General features: G+C 43.7%; 1 protein-coding gene across 2 annotated transcripts in view; it reads left to right on the forward strand.

The window, feature by feature from the left end:
• Positions 1–19,925, forward strand: part of TBX15 (T-box transcription factor 15) — a gene marked incomplete at both ends in the record, with an annotated part of 88,344 nt that overhangs the window by 61,319 nt on the left and 7,100 nt on the right. For both annotated transcript variants that reach the window (XM_084224651.1, XM_084224652.1), the window contains 4 exons: positions 1,383–1,554; positions 1,909–2,076; positions 5,475–5,539; positions 12,356–12,453. In XM_084224651.1, the coding sequence (XP_084080777.1) occupies positions 1,383–1,554; positions 1,909–2,076; positions 5,475–5,539; positions 12,356–12,453 (503 nt within the window). The remainder of the gene's footprint in view (positions 1–1,382; positions 1,555–1,908; positions 2,077–5,474; positions 5,540–12,355; positions 12,454–19,925) is intronic.

Consider the following 19,925-nt stretch of genomic DNA (forward strand, 5'->3'; position numbering starts at 1 on the left):
CAGAATTTTAATACATTGTCTTGCACTTTTGGAGTGAAACCTTTCTCTTTTCAAGTAGTAGTTTTTAATTGAGTGAACATTGGTCCCTGACCTACAGCATGGAGTCACTGAGAAACTTTCCACTGCTGAGCTACAGACAGGAAGAGGAGATGGCTCTGATATTAATGGGCTTCTGATCTTAAAAAATACTCTGGAAAACTCATGATCCTCTACATCCCAGAAAACTCTCCAGACTGACGTGATTTATGTATTCTTATTAAAAGACCCCTGAGAACAAGCCTTTTCTCCAAATAGTCTTGACTGAGCCACATTTCAAGGATTCAGAATTGAACCTCCGCTTCAAATGCTAAATACTACATTTTTGCTCCCAAATTGTTTTTTCTCAGGAAAAATGCTTTTCCTGGGAAGCAGAAAGATAGTGTTTGATACTCAGCTGGATGTTTTTCCTCTTTCTAAGAGTGTAGTTCTAGCAACATTGACATCGAAAATACATTTATTTTCTTACCCTGCTTGGCCTGGGCAACCACATAAAGCAAACCACACAGAGGAAAGGAAAAGATTCCTCTTTTATTTTCTTTTCTTTTTTCCCCCCAGTTTCTTGTGACAATACAGGAAATTAGTCACTGTTTGTAGGTAAAGACTGGAACATCTTAGCAGAGCTGAGTAGAGACCCAAGGAGGGGCAGTACAGGGCAGAGCTCAGAGGTGTCAGTAGAACTGTTTGTGAAATGCCTTTGAGGGAAGGAGCTGTAGGGCCGGAGAAACAACTGTCTAGGCAAAGTTGTGGTAGAGAAATTTATAACATATATAGGATGGCTAGATGAGGAACACAAAAATATTTTTTTCCTCTAATCCCAAAGTATGTCATACAATATGGAATTTCCTTTTTTGCAACATTTCAAACCAGAAATTCTGTTTTATCAATTGTTTTACTGGTATCTATTGGATATTTCCAACATCCAATAGGTATTCTGGGTGAAGCCACATGTGTTTTCCAAAATCTGGTATGAGATACAATGCAGATTTCCAGAAATTTCAGGGTATTTATTAATATTTTCAGAGAGGACTTTGTTTACCATATTTTCCAGCCTCTTACTGTGGCTCAGAGAGGGTTAAGGAGTTGAGAAGGCACATGTGGCAGAGTTTTACAGGAAAAATAACTGCAAGGTGGTTTTAATAAGGAATCAAGTCTGAACAAGTGGCTCAGGGGTAATCTGGCTTTCATTTAGAAGGTAGGAGGTTGCAATAAAGCACATTCTCCCCTGACTGCAAATGAGAGCTTGGGGTGCACGAGGGTGGCAGGGGAGGGGGAGCCCTGGATGCGTTCCTGCAGTGAGTGAGTGAGTGAAAGCCTCCCTTAGCCACCTACCCTTCCTCTTGCAGGTACGTGTACCACAGCTCCAAGTGGATGGTGGCTGGCAACGCTGACTCCCCAGTGCCCCCCAGGGTTTACATCCACCCCGACTCCCTGGCTTCTGGAGACACCTGGATGAGGCAGGTGGTCAGTTTTGACAAGCTCAAGCTGACCAACAACGAGCTTGATGATCAAGGCCATGTAAGTTAGAAGTTAATCCTTGTGCCTGCTGTCCTAGCCTTGCTGCTCTCAGACTTGAAAGGGTGCTGCTGCTTTGATGCTCCTGTGTCCTGTTGGGCACACGTGTCTGTGGTTGCTTCCAGATTTATGGAGGTTTTTTTGCTATTTTAGTGCTTTTCTTCAAAATGCTGCCTGACCCTATAAAGCACCTTTCTCTTTGCTTGCAGCACAAACTTTGTCTCAAGCACGCTTATAAGAAAAGGATTTTTTTCTCCATATTAACTCTTACTCCATCCCTGCTTTCTTGTACATCTGGATGTTTTGCAAAATATTTTTTTGGGGAAAAAAGTCCTTTTCCTTTTGTTTTCTTTTCAGATAATCTTACATTCAATGCATAAGTATCAGCCTCGTGTCCATGTCATCCGCAAGGATTTCAGCAGTGATCTTTCTCCTACAAAGCCAGTTCCTTCAGGAGATGGGGTGAAAACCTTCAACTTCCCCGAGACTGTTTTCACCACAGTGACAGCCTACCAAAACCAACAGGTAAATCCTTCATGCTCCTTTTATGTTGTGCCTTCACAAAAATATCAGTGTGCTCTTTGTGACTGAGACACTAACTTTTTTGCTCTGGAGTATTGTATAGACATGAAGTATCTAGCCAGGAAACCACTTTGAAGATAAGATGTTAGTCTAAAATAAGTAACTAAGATCAACTCTAAAGGGGTGTGTTGTGTTCAAATTTCCTTGCTACCTCATAGTAAAAAACTAGAGTATCCTGTCCTCACTATAACTTTAAGGCAGTACAGCTATAACTCCAGATCAGTTCTCTCAGAGACAAAGCAGTTGGGTTTTTTATAGCAGTGTAGGAAAAGGTTTTGAAGAGGCTCAATCTCATCAGTTTGTTGACAAAATAAGCTTTTGAATGCATGTATTGCATATAAACTGAAATTCTCATGTGTGCATGTCTTGTGGGATAGGGGTCAGGTAAGGGGTCAAGTTATGCACCTGAAATTTAGGAAAGTAAACTTCCAGTTCTGCAAGGAGATGGTCATTAGGATCTCCTGGGAGCCTGCCCTTAGGAAAAAGGCATGGAACAGAGCTGGCAGATCTCTAAGGAAGTCTTCCATGTAGGCCAACAGCCAGCTACTCCCAGGAGCCAGAAACCAGACAAGGAAGTCAAGAGAGCAGCATGGCTGAGTAGGCACTTGCTGGGCAAACCAAATAGAAAGAAACAGATGCACAGCCAGTGGAAACAAGGACAGGTACCCTGTGTAGGGACTGGGTGAGGAAGGCCATGGCAAAGCTGGAACTAGACCTGGTAAGGGATGAAAAGCATAACAAGAAGGGATTCTACAGGTAAGTTAACCAGGAAAGGAAGGTTGAAGGAGGTGTACCTCCCCCTGATAACCAATGCTGGAAAACTGGCAAAAGCTGATGAGAAGTTTGACACCTTAACACCTTTTTTGCCTTAGTCTTCAAATGAATGAGTCCTCTCTTCTCACACATCTTGAGAGGATGGACAGCAGGATGGAGACTGGGTAAGCAAAATGCTTCCCACTGTAAGTAAGGATGAGAAAAGGCAGCTTTGGGGTGACATAATTGCAGCCTTCCAGTACCAGCAGGGAGCCTACAAGACAGATGGAGAGACTCTTTACAAGGGCATGTAGTGACAGGATAAGAAGAATGGTTTCAAAGTGGAAGAAAGTAGGTTTAGTCAAGATATTTCAAAGGAATTTTTTACTATAATGATGGTGAGGCACTGGCACGGGTTTCCTGGAGAAGGTGTGGCTGCTCCATCCCTGGAAGTGTTCAAGGCCAGGTTGGATGGGACTTTGAGCAACCTGGTCCAGCAGAAGGTGTCCCTGCCCACGTTACGTGGGTTTGAGCAAGATGATATTTATGGTCCCTTCCAACCCAAACCATTCTGTGATTTTATGATGATTTGTGTTTGATTTGGATCTTGCATAGTTCCCAGTGATGAGACTTAGTATTGGCATCAGATGTCATAAGGAAAAGATGTCGCCGCAGCACGACTCTTTCTCCAGGGACCTTGACTTTGTTAGTGATGTACACTTTTCTTAAACTAGACTTCAGTCTTCTGGGACTGAAGGACAGACCCCTATTTAATCAGCTTAAGGCAGATTGCAATATTTAACCAATTTTTAATAATTGTGAATTCTAACAACTTAGTGAAATGTTACAGGGTTTTTTGTTTTGCAATGTATAAGAGAGCACAGGTGCAGACAGTGCTCCCATGACTGCTTCTTTTTCTTCCCATGACTCCCAGCTTTTTTTTTCAGTCTGATCCCCTTAAGCTGACTTAAATCAGGATCCAAAATGCATCAAAAATATTGCAACACGCTGGTGGGTTTGCTATCAGTGCAGTATGGGAAACTTCCTGCCCCCTTGTCCAAATGCAGATACTCCACAAATCTTGACTGTAGATCAGACAAGGAAGAAGGATAGGAAAAGGAGAAGAAATTATAGGAATTAAGCCTGTCATTCTTCCTTAATGACCAGAATTGTAAGACATAATTACACAGGGAGGGAGACGCTAAAGGAGGGATCCCTGTCAGGGATTGGCACCATAAGCAGCCTCACCATAAAGAAATGCTGACATTTCTGTCTCTCTGAATTCCAAATGTTTGGGGATTTTGTTCAAAAATATCTGGGGGACACAATCATATTTTTATGATGCCAGTAAGGAGATTCTGGTGGGCTGGAGAAACATTTTCATTAAAACCAAATCTAAATCCCTTGAATCTGCCTGCATGCCCTCCAGTGGCTGCAGAGCGTTGCCTTACTGGGGGAAGCGTCTCTGGAAACAATTGTAAAATGTTAGCAAATCCACCACAGGGATTCCCTCTGCTGTAATTCCATCCTCCACAGAACATATCTGTCTCTGTACACACAAGTCCCAGGACAGCTGCAAAGTCAGGCTAGCGGAAATTAAGTTCACAAATTAAGCTTCTGCAAAAATAGGAGCTGCATTCCAGATCTGAGGTTAATATCCAGAGTAAGGGCTTGGTTCTGACAGAAGCAAAACACCTGCAAATCCCCTTCAGATCAGACTGTATTAAACTGGTCCCTTTTGAGCAGTTTCAGCAACACCACCTCAGATTTGGTAGGTTCTGGAGATGTCACTCTCCTTTCATTCCAAAAGTAGAATCTTTAGGACAAGCTGAGGCTGGCAGAGGGAAGCTCTTGTGCTACACCAGGCTGTGGAATAGCCAACAGGGAGTAAAATACCACAGGCTGCAAGGTCAGAATCCCAGGGTTACAGTCCGTATTTACCAACATGGAATTCATGCTTAAAAATAAAGCAGGAAGGAAGATTCCCCCAAAGCACTCAGTCTGGCTGCTACCTCCTTTATTCAGAGGAGGAAAAAAATTATTACGGATCAGAAAACTCTTGAGGGCTGCCTGGATGCTGACCAGAACAACAGTAACTTGTAGGTGTGACTGGGGGGCCACTTGACATCTCTGGGGGCTGCAGCCTGTGCTTTTCTCTTCAACATTGTGTGAAGGTCCATGAGATGCATCCAGCTGCTGGATATCTGGAGTGTTGGGGCTGAGATAACTCAGATAGCAGCCAAACTTGAGCAGTGTGCCTGCTTCCCAAACCACGTGGCCATTGATAAATAACAGCTCCTGGGGTTTTGCACCTGGTGTACTTCTACTCCAGGAAAAATTTCTCAGCCCCAGCACTGTGCCAGGTTTCCTAATGCTACCATGATTTCTGTCTCTGGTGACATGTTTTGATAAGCAGATTATCTGTTCATGGATATTGGAAGGGCAAATTTAACAGAGGTCTGGGGAAATAAGTGTGGAAGATCATAGTAGAGGTGGCTTAGGCAAGAATGGAAATCATCCACAATTTTCATTTGTTGAAAGAAAAAAAATAGAAAATATCAACTAATCCTTTTTTTTCTTCCTTTTAGATCACCAGATTAAAGATTGACAGAAACCCCTTTGCCAAAGGTTTCAGAGATTCTGGGAGAAACAGGTAACAGAAACTTGTTTGTGTTTCCTCACTGATCTCCTCCCTCCTTTCCCTGGTGGGCGCACAGGGCATATGTCTATGGTTGAGAAAAGCAATTTTTTTTATTAAAATGAAAAACAGAGATAGACAGGAGATTGCAGATTGTAAAACAGACAAATAGGTCACAGCTTAACACTGTGCAAATAATTATTCATTATTACCTGTAGGGTTGGCTGAAGGACACTTTAAAATTTTAATTTCCACAGGAAATGCCAAAACTTGGAGAGCAAATGCTTGCTTTATGTTAGAAGAAACAATGAGTTTCTTACAGGTGTGCAGAATAAAAGTGCAAAAGTGTTCTAGTTCCAAATAATTTCAATTTTTATCCAGCAGTGTCCAACGGTTTCACTTTGACTGTGTGGCTTAATTTTGTCATTATTTTTACGGAAAAATTAAGTAGAACACCTTAAATATTATTTAGAAGAAATTATATTTTAACAGCACAGTATTTAAAATGGAGCTTTAATCAATCCCCCCCGTATTAGTAAAAGACATTAAAGAATTATCAAAAAAGAGTAAGAAAATTTAAAAAAGTGTCAGCTCTTTCTGCTATTCATGAATCCTGCAGCAGAATGCGTAGCAGATCTAAGTATTTCAGATCTAGATGATGTAGGTATCCTTTAAATCAGTGTAACAAAGGCTTTAAACCTTAATTATACAATTAGACATTGTACATTACAAGAAGCCTAGGGTTGTAAAGCAAAGCTCTGAGTGTGCAGCCCAGGGTAAAAGTTGTGTGCACAGCCCTCATTTGCTGTCCCCATGGGTGCTGTAACTCAGTTTTACTCGCATGCTCCTGTTGTGTGTGTTTACCAGGACTGCTGTCTCGTCCATAAGGAGGTTTGGTGAGGTCAATGTTCATGAATGGGCAGCTGCCCTGTGTTTTCCGCCCCTCACTTTGGTGGTACACTCTCCATCATCCCAAAGAAGACATTCAAAGGACCTGAGCTCAGCTCCTCTGCTCTTATCTTTCTGAATTTATGCATGAAGATGTTGCTACTCTCATTTAATCCCCACTGTGATCACCAGTTTTCCTTGAGGCACATGTGACTTTACTTTCCCCATGCAGGAGAGGAGAGCAGAATAAAAGTGTGTCCTGGGTACGAGATCTTCCCCGTGTGCACAGATACAGCTGCACTGGGGGCTGGGTTTGGGAGAGGGATTGATGCAGTTCCAGGTACATGGTGGGCTGTATTAATGTGGAAGGCATTAATAAGGTCCTAGCTCAGTGAATTTGGACAGTTTCCTGAAAAGGTTGGGAATTGCTGATCTCTGTAGCTCATTGATTTAAGAAAGGGCAGGAAATTGCTACACGGCTGCAGCTGCGGGGAGGGCTCAGTAAGGCTCTCTGCTGATGTAAAGAGGAATTAAAATCTTTAAGGTATTACACATCAAAGGGAGAAGCCTGAGGCTTTAGGAAGAAAAAACCAGGCAAAGGTATTTGCAAGCATATATAGCAGGCAGGCGCCTGCCTCACAAGCAGGGGTCTGGCTGCAGTTGCACTGCTGCTGTCAGCTAGGGGAGGACACAAATGCTCAGCTGCCTCCTTCCCAGAGGACACATTCACAGCTATTCCCATAGGAGGGAGGAAGGCATTGAAGTCCAGGCTGTGTGTGGAAAGGACTTTCTAAATGGGACTTTCCTGAACTGTGCTGGATGCTTTTCTCTCCCTTGTGAAGCTGTAATCTCATTAGGATCACTGGTCAAAAAGCAATTGTGATACTCTGCAACTTCCCGTGTCCTTCCCACAGCTTCAGCCAACTGCAGTGCATCTGGTTGTGGCTGGAGAAGGTCCTGCTGAAAATGAAAATTTAACCTTTGTGAAAGAAATGGGATAATTTGAAGAAGAGCCATTTGTGAGTCAGGCAAGTGAGTAGAGGTTCTATGTATAAGGACTAAAAAGAAAAAATAAATGTGTGGCAGCAGCAAGAGACAGAGAGACAGAATTCTGAGGCAGCTCCAGGACATCCTATTCCAGAGACATTGGATACTGAGTTAGAGCCATGGTTAGAGTTTCTCAGGGAATGATGAAGGAAAGAACTCCCAGGGAAAAAGCAGTGCATGGTGGAAGAAAATGAACTTTTAAGCCACTTCTTTCCTAGGACATTTCCTTTCTGCTTTGTGTTGAGGCTCTTCCACTAAATGGAGATGGATATTTTCCCCTACCTATTTATTGTTATTGTTTCATTGTTGTCTCCTGCTGCAGAAATTGTGGAGGTGACTGCCTTTTTTAAAACTAGCTTCCATTTTGGAGCTTTCACTTCCATTAGCTTGCCGCCTGCCTCTTTATTCCTCATGACTCTGATCTCCCTTCATCAGTGCAAGAGACTGCTAAAACCCTGCTGCTCTGGGGATACCCCATCATGGTTTGACTGACTGTGTCCATTTGGGGGAGCAATCTTTTCTCAAATCCTTTCTTGGATCTCTGTCACTTAATTTCATGAGTGTCTCTCTCCAGACCTCACTGCCTGAGTCTTTGAGCTGGGAGCAGGAGCACTGAGGTGTTTCAGAGGGAAGGATGGAAGCAGCTCAGCAGCTTGCTAATGTTAAGCAGTCTTTGAGCACTCAAACCATGTTAAGTAATGGGGCTCTGGAATCTAACCTGAGCCTTGTTGGATGGCAGAGGTAGCCTGTGTTTGAAGGTCAATCCTACTTCATGTTTATCAGAGATTCTCTCTATCTGTTTTTTGGGCCTTCTTCTCTTTTTGCAAAAGCACATAAAGTTTCTGTAGACTTGCAGCAAGACAAGTTCCTGATGTTGAAAGAGAAGTTTCCTGGTGGTGAAAGGATACCCACATAATGTATGAATAAGGCAGATTATTACTTGGTTGCTTTCCTGAACTTCAAGAGATTGAGAAACCAGTTTTTGACATATGGATCTCAGCTAGCCAAATGTTTGAGTAGTGAGGGGGCAGGTTTAATGCCACAGAGGTTATTTTTAGAGGCTGGGTAAAGTTCATCTGACAGTAGGATGCTTGCAGCAGCTCCTTATCCAGGAGGAAGCCAGAAGGGAAAACAGTCAGGAAACTCAACAGGGTGATGGAAAAAAACCCCTAGGCTGAAGGAAAAACCAGCACTTTCCTTTCAGATGTGGGCAGCTGAGGTGAATAGAAGTTGCTTGTTTGGAAATACTCTTTGAGCTTTGTCTAGGATAAGAGTGCCAGGAGGACACTTGGAGCCAATAGTTTGGCTTCCCCAGCAAACAATGAAATGATGGCCTGAATCCTGTGTGCAGTGGGAATGGCAAGATCAGCCATATGGGATGGATTATGGAGGTGCACAGATAGCTCGTTTCATTTTTCAGACAATGGAACTGTTTCATTTATTGCCTATTATTAAAACTTTATAGCACTAAAAATAAAAGAATGAATGAAAAAGAGAGAGCAAATTTTGGATACCTTTTAAAGGACTGACCTTATTAAAAAAATGCTGGCAGTGAGACCTCTTCTGATACTTTTTTTTTTTACTTCCTTCATAAAGATGGTGTGAGAGGGAAAGGTTTATGGCCTGATAGTTTGAAGTTAATTTTTCAGTGCAGTTCTTTGGAAGAGAAAGTAGATGCCACATGGATAATGTTCAGCACACTTGGTATCAGCAACCCTCAGCAAAGGCCCTCCAAATTTCCTGGCATTTCAGAAACACTGAAAACAATTATTTTTTGGTCAACATTTATTATTGTCCCAAAATGTCTTTTCATTGGCCAGGTGGAGATCCTTTTCCTTGTTAGGGGGTGGAACACACACACAGAACGGCACTGCACTATTTCTGCTGACTGTGGGAGCACGCCAATGTCATGAACTGCTACAGGAGAGACACTTATTAGAGTTGACAGGGAGAAAATTTGATTCCCATCTCATCACCTCTACATTTTCCTTCAAAAATAGGAATACATCACAGACAGAAGGAAGGCAGGGGCTAGGGCTGTAAAATCAGTACTCAAAGGTGCTGTGCCTTCTCACCAAGAGCTGCTTTTAGCATGAATTAATGTTTTTTCCTCTCCAAGACTCCATTCATGGTGTGGTAGGTGCCTAGCAGGTTAGCACACAAAGCTGCTGTCTCATGGGTCCTGTCTGACGCCTGGAAGGATGTGAAAATTCAGTAAGGATGTGTTCTGCTTAGAAGCTATTTCAAAAACACCCACAACATTTTTTTCTGCATGAAGAAAAAGAGCCCCAAAACCCAGAAACCAAAGATTAAAAAAAAAAACAAAAAGAAATCCACAAACTAATGGGGAAAAAAGGTTGGTCTAGTATGCAGAGGCTTAAATTTGTGCATAGGAGAAGTGGACACAAGCTTGAGCTCTGTCACCCACATGCTCAGAGAGGATGTTTTATACACATGTTCAACATATGCAAACTTGTGGGGAGTAAAGGACTCCCATTTGGGGCAGGAAGAGCCGACTGTGGAGTCTGACATCCATTCCTCAGGTCCCTGTGACACCACACTGCCCTCAGCTTTGCAGAGCAAGGTCACACTGTTGCTGCCAGCAGTCACAGTGTGGAAGGGGAAGGGTGACAGGAGCTGTGTTCACAGCAAGGGGGCTGTTGTAGAACTGCTCCCCTGGAGCAGGAGGAGGTAGGTCCCTGTTGGTGTTGGCATCTTTCCTTCCTCTGACATACAGGGCAGAAATAGAGCAGCTTTACAAGCTGCTCTGACACTCTCAGCGCTGCCATTTACCCTCTATCAGCTCACAGACACAGTTAAGTCCAACCCTTGAAAGCAATATATTATTCCCAATTTACTGTTTTATTTCTTCTTTTTATTATGACTTGGCTGTTCTCTTTTTTTCCTTTTCTTTTAGAAGTAGAAATTATATGGTGCCTTTGAGAATTGTATTGATATAGGGGAAAGTGTTAGATGGAGAGCTAGAAACTTTGAATTGTGAGTCAATTGCTGAGCTGATAATGATGTAGGCTCCAGGGAGAGGCAGGGGTAATAGCTTTAATCTGCTTTTAGTGCCTCCATGAGCCACCTCCTATTAGGGACTGGATTTCACTGGAAGTGAGCTGTGAGACCAGAGCTAGAAGCCCAGCGCTGGTGCAAAGTGGGGTTGTGCACCTGGGGATCTAAGGACTGAGCCAGCCAGTGTGTCCGCTGCTCTCGGTAAACTGGCCTCCCTGCTTCCCCACACGGTCCCGTGGCAGACACAGAGCAGCTGGAGAAGCACAGCTGGAACTTTCAGTCTGCATTTCTGGTACATTACGTGGTTCTAATCATCAAGGCAGGTCCTTTCAACAACAGGTCTGGCTACATCGCAACTTGCTCAGGGCATTTGATGCCCCCTGGATATACAGTACCAGAAAGTCCTCCCTCAGTGTTTGGGCTCGTTTCTTGAGGCTGTGAAAAAGGTACCATTCTCTTCCTGGCTGTGTGTGTTGAGAAGCAGATGGAGTCTGAACATGTGTGACTTTCACACATGGGGAGCAGAGGAAATCCTGGGGGTGGTACCGGTAGTCAAAGGGCAGCTTTCACACACAGAGCCCAGCTTAGCTGGGGGGTTCAAATTCTGCCCTGCCTTGTTGCCTCTGAGCTCCATGAGCTGGCAGAGGCCACTGTATTAACCAAATAGTTTTGTTGCAATGTGCTCAGCGCTAGTGTGAGACTGCTATGCAGAGATGTCTTCTGTTTCTACTTCTAACAGCTTAGCAGCTAATAAACACCATGCAACAACCTCTCTTCTAAACCTCCTCTTAAAATACAGAGTTTGGTTTGCCAACTCCAATGTATTTAAAGCATCCAAGCTTCCGGGGAGACTTTGGAAAGTTAACTGAGTGAGTGGAGGCATGTGCAGAAAGACATTTTCAGAAGGAAAAGGCAGCTCCAGTGTCAGCTCAACATCTGATGAGCGGCTCTGGGGATGTTGTGCCTTTTGCATTGAAAGGGGATATGTTCTCGCATTTGATGAAGAATCTCTCCTGGTATTCAGTCAGTGCAAGGGCTGTAACCTACTGTGGGAAAACAGGCTGGGGAAGGTGAGGAATGGGGAACAGAGCGGTGTACAGCTTCCACTGAGAAGAAGTTTTCCTGGGAAAATGCTCCAGTAGGTTTGATAATACACCTATGTCCTCACTGAGCCTGTGGCACTAAGAGACTTCCAGCAAAACTGGGAGTTTGTGGTGACAACAAGAAAAAATCTGAGACCTCAGCATTTCAAGAAGAAAAATTCTCACTTGGTTTTTGCCTTTTTCTCTTTGGTAAGTCTTGATGGTGAGCTAGGGACCTAAAGCAGCTATATCACTGACCTTTTAGAAAGAGCATCTTATGCATTTCTAGTCAAAGTTCCAAACCAAGAAGATTCCCTTTTTAAGGCTTCTCATAGCACTTTCGAACAGTGTCCAGAACTGTGAAGTGGCAGGGAAAGGCAATTCACAAAATCTCTCTGATTACATAGTCTGAATCCCAGACCTTCTTTATTTGCATGACAGCTTGCATCCAAAATTGTGGAGGGCCACTCAATGATAAATTGAGTATGCCTTAAGGAGCTGACAGTCGTGTGTCCCCTGGAAAGCAGACAGAAGGCTTGAGATTCTTGCTAGAAAGGAAAAAGGCATTTAGAGACCGTTAGGAACTTTTGAAATCCTGGGCTGGGGAAATTTCATTTTACTCTCGTGGTCAGCACCTGTGCAGGAAGACTCACTTGAGGAATTCACAGATGCCAAGGTGACCTTTCAGTGGCCGCTGGCAGCCTGCCAAGCAAGGTCAGAGCCTGCTTTCCTCAGTGCCTGTATCCCCAGCTGGTTGAGATTCTTTTTCACTCCTTCTTTTCTTCCCTTTGCACAGGACAGGGCTGGAGGCCATCATGGAGACCTACGCCTTTTGGAGGCCCCCCGTGCGCACTCTCACCTTTGAAGATTTCACTACCATGCAGAAGCAGCAAGGTGAGTGAACAAAGAGAGGTGGCAAGAGAGAGATTGCCCTGTCTCCTGCAGAAAGAGCAGGAGAAGAGGGCATAAAAGCAGCAATGCACCTTGCTGTGTGTCCAGCGAGTGGAACGGGGATGTCACAAACATTGTTGAGCTCTTGGCTGGAGTGAGAGGACACAGAGCAGAGAGGGGGATGGAAGCAGTGGACAGGCCATGCCTTATGAGGGGTGATGGAATCGTTTGGGCTCCCTGGTCCCCCCAGAGCTGGAGTGCTAAGAGCTAGAAGGAGGAGCAGGAAGGGTTGGGCAAACCAGCCCAAGTACACAGCATGAGTTAAATGTGAAGAGAGCACAGAAAGAGTGAGGAAATGCTCAGCCATGTCATACACACTGTTCTCCATTTACAGTCTACATTTGCCATTTGTATGCAAACGCAAGGGGAAGGGGGGTGGGGGGATTTGCCTTCTGGAAGTTTTAGGAGACCAAGAATGTGTCTCCCTTAGGGGTCATGCTACCTTGATTTCAAAACACAGTGGCCTTGCTGGAGGCACTTTCTGCTAGTTAGAATCTGGGAGGAATTATTGGATAGGCCAAGTGTTCATGCTGTGTCTTTTCATAGCTTCTGCCCTTTACATATCTCATTAGTTAAGTAGGGCTTTCATCTCTAGTTTCAGGCCATGTTGCTATTTTGCTTTTTGCAGAGGTAGGTCTTTCCCATTCACTTTAGTGCAGCTATTTCTAGTTAAAAACAGTGATCACTGAAAAAGAGTTATCAAGGCAGCAGCCTGATACTTTTTTTTTATTACAATGTACATGCAAGAAAAGAAACAATTCAAAATAGTGTTCAAATGTGACACCAGCAAAGGTAAGCAATCAACACCAAATGCCTGTCCTGTGTAGCAGATCTCCAGCCTCTCACACTCAAGCTTGACATCATCCCCAAAACCTCCCTCCACATCTTGAATCCACCTAGGGATGGATGGCGTGTTCTCCTGCAGATGCAGGGAAGCAGCAGTAGCTGTTGGCCCATCACCAAGGCAGAATCAGAAGAGTGTTCAGCTGCGGAATCTCTTCTTGCTTGTTGACTGTCCCCCATTCCAGTTCCACACGCAGCACCCCAGGGCCCAGGCCACCTGCTAAATCATTTTTCTGATGGCACAGCACAGAAGTAGGACAGAGCACACTCCAGTCAGCTCTGTTAGACTCCCCATGCATGGTCTTCACCTGATGACCCAACTCTCTTGAATGGCACACCATGGGGCAGGAGGGATTTTGCACAAGGCTCAGGGGCTTGCGTCGAGGAGCGCTTGTGGTGGGGCACGTGGTCAGAGATGGGTTAAAGCAAGGATTTAGAAATGTTTTCATCACCCACCTAAATAGAAACATAACAGCCTCTCCTCCTGGTCACAGCCACGGGAGCAGCCTCTCGCCAATGTCTCAGCCCCTATTCGGGCGCGCCTGCCTCCCTGCCCTCAGTTATCAGATAACATCTAGTGGCAGGTCCAACTATTGCTTACGTGGTAAGGTAATATTAGGAAAGGAAAATATTTAATGTATTTTTAGCTTGTTATAATATAGTTTGGCAGCTGAAAAGCCAGAAAGAAAGCCAGTGCCCTGTAACCAGCAGGCCCTGTGCAGACCACCACCACTGCACCAGAGACAATAAAGCCTGGGGCAGCCCTTAACTGAAGCTGTGTTCACAGGTTGATCTCAAAACCTAACAGCTCATCACAAAAGGGGTTTTGGGCTCTGCATTTAGCTGTGTGAATTGATAAATCAGAAATATTCCAACCCTCATAGTGCTCATCTCTCCGGTAACTGCTGTAACAAGCTGTCCCCTGGTCTCAAAAATAGGTTCAAAGCTGAGGTACAAACATGCTCTATTTTAATTTCTGGCTGCTGGGACAGCCCCCTAAGGCAAGGGCAAACATGCTGGTATGGAGTCCTTGGAATTGCTGACAGAAAGAGCAAAAAATGCTGAGGTGGCTTTAAGCCACATGTGATTCCTCCCTCCGAATGTAAGACAACCAGGATATATCGTGCTCACACCTCTTCAACTCCTTGCTTTCAAGCACATGAGCTGGGTGACAGGTGAGTAAATCACTGCTGTTTAAGAGCTGACATCAGCATAAGCCATTGAACCTCAGATCCTCCGAGACTTTACATGCAGGTGACTTGCCCCAGAGTTTCCTCCTCTCCCTCATCTGGAGCTTCAGTGCTCTGAGCTGCATGGTGTCATCTCCCTTATATATTTATGAATTAGAAACTTTTAAGGTTTGTTTGGTTTTTTTTTTTTTTTCATAAACTGATATTTTAATTTCAGATCGCACTGGTTTCATCAAAGCTGGGTGGATATGTGACATTTCTGAATAAACATTTGAGGAAATGCAAGCTTTCCTTTTATCCCCTGAAATATTTGTTGAGAAATTGCATGGGGCTATGGGAAAGTTTTGGTAGTAGTTGTGTGCACTGCACCTAAAGAGGAGTGAGTTCTTACTGCAGAGAGACAAGATGAGGGCAGCAAGAGTGGCCACATGCCTAGGACTGATGAGGAGCAAGCCATGGTTATCCAACCTGTGAGGAGAGAGAGAATAGATAAAAGTACTAAAATAAGATAGTCTGTGGTGATAGGAAAAAATACAGTAGGTTCTAGTTACATGAGGTTTAAGGCTGTGCTGTAACAGTTTCTCTGTAAGAACTGTGGAATTCAGTTTTGATTTTCTAGAGATGGATCCATCCTACTGTAATAGGAAAAATTACACTTTCTGGGGCAAAAGTTTGGGGCATCAGCAGCATAAATATGGTGTCTTCCTTGCTTTCAAACTAAATTTTTCTGTGCTACCTGAATTTTCCAAGATAGTTTTGCCTACCAAATCCATCTGAGTTATTTGGCCAGGTTAGAGATTTGACTGATAAAATAACTATATAAATGTGACAATTTTTTGGAGAGCATTTAATTTCCTGCCACACGTGCCAGTTTCAAAAAGCTAGTGTGTATTCTGAAACGAGGAGCTGACTGATCTCCAAGCTGAAAACTACAAATATGCCCTCCAGTAAGGACAATCCCAGTATTACTCTGCATAGTCTGGTTCCAGCACTAACTTATCCGGAGCTAAAAGAATTAGTACAGTTCCTAAGAGGTACAAATCCCAAAAATACTGCAGAATGGTCAGTAGTGATGGGGACAGAGGTAGCGAGGGCAATGGAGATTTCTTGATAACCTGCAAGCATGCAAACATGCTTCATTCAAGAGACTTTAAGTTTTTTGTTCCAACTAAATGTTTATCCCTTTTTGTGGGATGTTAAAGAGCTAGGGACAAATTTCTCCTCATCCACCTTCTTCATCCATTTAATTGTTTTACGGGTTTTTATCTCCCCCTTCTGTGCCTCTCAAAGTGAATAGAACCAATTGTTTAGTTTATCTTTTAGTGGGAACTTTTCCAGATTCTTAATAGTTTCTTTAAATACATGTCTGCACAGAGTATCCCAGACACATCCATGAGATATAATTATCTAAAGATATTACCATTTTTTTCTGCATTATCCTTTCTGCCATTTGACCCCCGTCCTAGTGCTTTGCTCATTTGTTTGGCCCAAGCTTTATGTGGAGCAAGGGACACACTAAAATCGATACTTGGTGTGCTGGATGCAGCTGTTTCGGGCAGGGATTGAATAACTTTCTAATCTGCACAATGATGGGTTTCAGCTGCCCTGCAAACTGGAGGGTTTGATGTCACACCCAGTTGCAGATGCCTGGTGCAGCTGAACCTCGTGGTCCATGAGCTCTAGCTGCACGTGTTGCACTGAAGGACAACACATCAGCAGGTCTGTGACCTGAGTGGTCTCCCTGTTGTCCTACCAAGGGAAAGAACATGCTGCTACTCTTAGTGAAATCCCCTGGCTTGAGAACAAAACCTCTCTTTTGGAGTGCATAATCCCAAAGTATCCGCAGCTTCGCAGGAGTGAGCACCGTGCTGGACACAATCACAGCAGAGCTGCAGCCAGTTTTGAAAGAAAGAAGTCCCCCCTGAGAAAAACCTTTGCATGAAATGCTCCAAAAATGGCAATCCAGGAGCAGCTGACCTTCTGGGGAATGGTATCACCTACACTGCAGTCTGCTTACTGCTGGTGAGAAAGGGGGCTTGGGGTTATTGAATGCATATGGCAGTGAGACGTGCGGAAAGCCAAGAATCTATTAAAGCCTTTAATTGGAATATATTTTCAAAATTTAGATTGAACCTCATCCAGATTCTCATTATTAAAAATTTGTGGCTCAGTTTCTTGATTTTAAAAGGGAACATAAAAAAAAAAAAAAAAGAGGGAGAGAAAAAAAGAAAATCAGAGTTCCAGTAACTCTGCATTATGTCACTAAGAGTAAAAAGAGCTATTGCTGGCTCATTTGTGATATCCAGTTTCCCACAGGATATTGTGATGAGCAGATCACTATCAGTGACTCTAAGTTTTGTGAGCACATATGAGACTATAAAGGCACTGGGGCAATATTAGAAGAGTGATCAGTATCTAATCCTTCCTACAAAAGCTTACGTGGTAAGGTAATATGACTTATCAAGAAATGAAATCAAAGGTACCCTGGCAGATGGTAGGAAGAAGTACCTCCTAAGCAGAACTTCAGGACTCATGTGAGAGTTCCATGATATGATCTATCACTAGGCTTGCAGCACATAAAAATTCACTTTGTCATTAAATTACTGTTTTGATGCATGAATAACAAATCCACAAGAGTCAAGCATCTTAAAATTGACTGGTCATCTCTCAAGGCAGCTTTCCTTCCAAATGGGCTTTTTTCTTGAGTAGGGAAGTGCTTTTGCCAGGGATCCACCAAAGGGTAGAGGCAGTAGATTCAACCCCTTCTCCATCAGCTTGAGCATCTGCATTGATCTTGGGCTGGAGGTAGAGAGTAGAGAGTAATACACCTCTTAGAGGGTCTGCAAAATTGGCATTAATGGCTCTAGAGATCAGCATTAGAAATTATCTCCGAGGGTGCTGTAGGGAAAAAGGGCTGTGTTCCTTGCTGGTGGGACAGCTGGTGCTATCTCTAGAGCAGCGTGCCCGTACAAACTGATTGAGTACAGGTCCCACTGTCCCCTTCTGAGAGGGGAATATCTTAACCCTGCAGTCTTGCATCAACAGGGATATGCACAAAAGGCTCCCCTTCCTCGGGGTGGAAGAGATTCAAATGTCTCATTTGCTGCTGGAAAGGAACAATGTTTTCTTGCAGTAACGATGTTTCCAGACAGACCCTAAGTCTGCACGGGCAGATGTGAGACAGATACCCCGAGCTGAGGTGTTGCTGCTTTTCCAGCTTCTCTGTCTGTAAACATTAACCTTTCTGGGCAGGCATCACCTCTGTCTTGCCAAAGTTTGTCTGTACTGCCTGTAACTTATTCAGTATAATACTCTTCCCCCATAGGGGTGGTGCTCAGAGAGCTGCCCTGATTGCACCCATATGAAAACAAAATCCTGAATGCACAAATGTGTACTGGTGTCAAATGGAAGGAAGACTGAAGGCATCACAGGGGCCTGGAGGCAGAAAGAAGAAAATAACTGTTAGGATCCTTTTGGCTTTATCTGAGATCCTAGACCCCAAAAATAGTGTCTCCCAAAAGAGTGGAGCTGCTTATGCCAAGGGAGGTTGAACCCCCTACAAATTCATCTGATTGACCTCTTGCTTCCCAAAGGCAGCCATCAGCTCTGTCAGCAATGCCACCAGGATAATCTGGATTCTGCTTCCCTTTCAAAATCAATTGTAAGCAGTCTAGGCTATTGGCAGAGGTCAGATAGCTGGGTGTGGACTCAATTATCTGCTTGATTCTCTTGACCTCGAAGAGGAGATTGGAAACAGAGCATTTGTTGCCAGAGTTATTGGGATCAAGCGCTGGTTTCTGCTACATACTTCAAATGGCTCATAGATTGCCTCATTTAAACAAAGCACCAGGGAAAACACTCTTCCAGCTTATTCTAGGTTGAGCTGCAGACAGTTTTCCTTTAGAGAAGGAACATTTTAGGTGCTTCACTGGAAAATTAAATGCCCTCCCAGATGTGACACAGGAAGCTGGAAGTCGGTCTGTGCCACTCCCTGAGGACCTGAAAGGAGCCTGAAGTGCTCTGTTACTCTAGAGAGGTGTTCATCCTGAGTTCCAGTGGCTGAAGCCCAACTCTGTGTTATCTGGTGAATGGTGATCAGATTTCACATGAATGACTAGAGGTGGGCAATGATACTTTGAAGATTTGAACAGTTTCCTAAGACTAGCACATAATTTTCTTATGAATAGAAAATTACGTGTTCCTTGAACTCGCCACAGTACTTCGATGTTTTTCCTCAGCTGTCTTGGTGCTCTGGATATGGATGAGATTGAAAATCACATCTGAATCATACTCTTTGTCCACATTAGAAAAAAAGGTTGGTTTTTACCATTCGATCTTGAAAATATTTTTTTCTTGGAGAACGAATGAGGCAAGTTTTATCTCTAACTTTCTGACTGCTCGGTTTGCCTTGAAGAAATTTGTAAGATGTAAAGGGAAGTAAATTATTATTCTGAATTGTTCTAGATCTACCATTAATTCCAATGATTCTTGTAATTTGAGGCAAACTTATTTAAAAAGTCCTTCTCTATAATTTGCTAACCTTAACCAAAATTTCCTTTCATTCCTCACTTTTGTGCCATACAGTACATACTTTCCCCCTTAAATCTATTGCTGTAATTATCTTCTTTTTTTATGTGCTCTGTGAGCTGTATCCCAAAGAACTACAAAGCACTCTTTATGTTTCCTCTACAACCCAGCAACTTGGCATGCATTAGGATTTGAGTCTCATTTGGGCCTTTTAAAGATTTTACCAGCGGATTCATAATTTGATAATTGGCCAAGGGCTCTAGAGAGAAAAAAGGCAGCTACACTCTGTGAAGACAGAAATTATTCTCATTCCCATGAAAGTGGGAAGTTTTCATTCCTAAAAATAGGGAGGGAGTGAGGAGAGAATCCAGCATGTCACAGACCAGGTGGCCCTGCACTTTCTTGGTGAGAAGACAAGGAACAGGCATCAAAGCCATTTAGTTTTCCAGGGTGGTAGCTCAGAGGGGTGGTAATGGTGATGCAGGATCTTTCAGTCCTTCTGAAGGTTTTAGGTTTGAATTTTGGAAAGCTAGGATTGGGAGCAGAGACCTTGTGCTGCCAGTTATACTTGCAAGGAGAAAGTTGCCATGATAGGTGAGAGCAGGAGTGACACCTGATATTGTGGCATTTAGATGTCTGAAGGCACCAAGCAGGACTGAGGCATGTGCTGCTTGAAGCAGAAATGGATCCAGGTTTGTGCTACGCCCGGCTCCAAAAGGACATGAGATCAGATGGTTACAGTGGCACACTCTGGCCTCATAATCGATCTGTCTGACCACCTGGCAATCTGCACAAACCCTCCCTCCTGACCTCACTACTCCCTCAGATTCCCATCCTTGGGCAACTAACAAATTT

The sequence above is a fragment of the Fringilla coelebs genome (genome assembly GCF_963513975.1).
Source record: "Fringilla coelebs genome assembly, chromosome: 2".
In the NCBI taxonomy this organism is placed as follows: domain Eukaryota; kingdom Metazoa; phylum Chordata; class Aves; order Passeriformes; family Fringillidae; genus Fringilla; species Fringilla coelebs.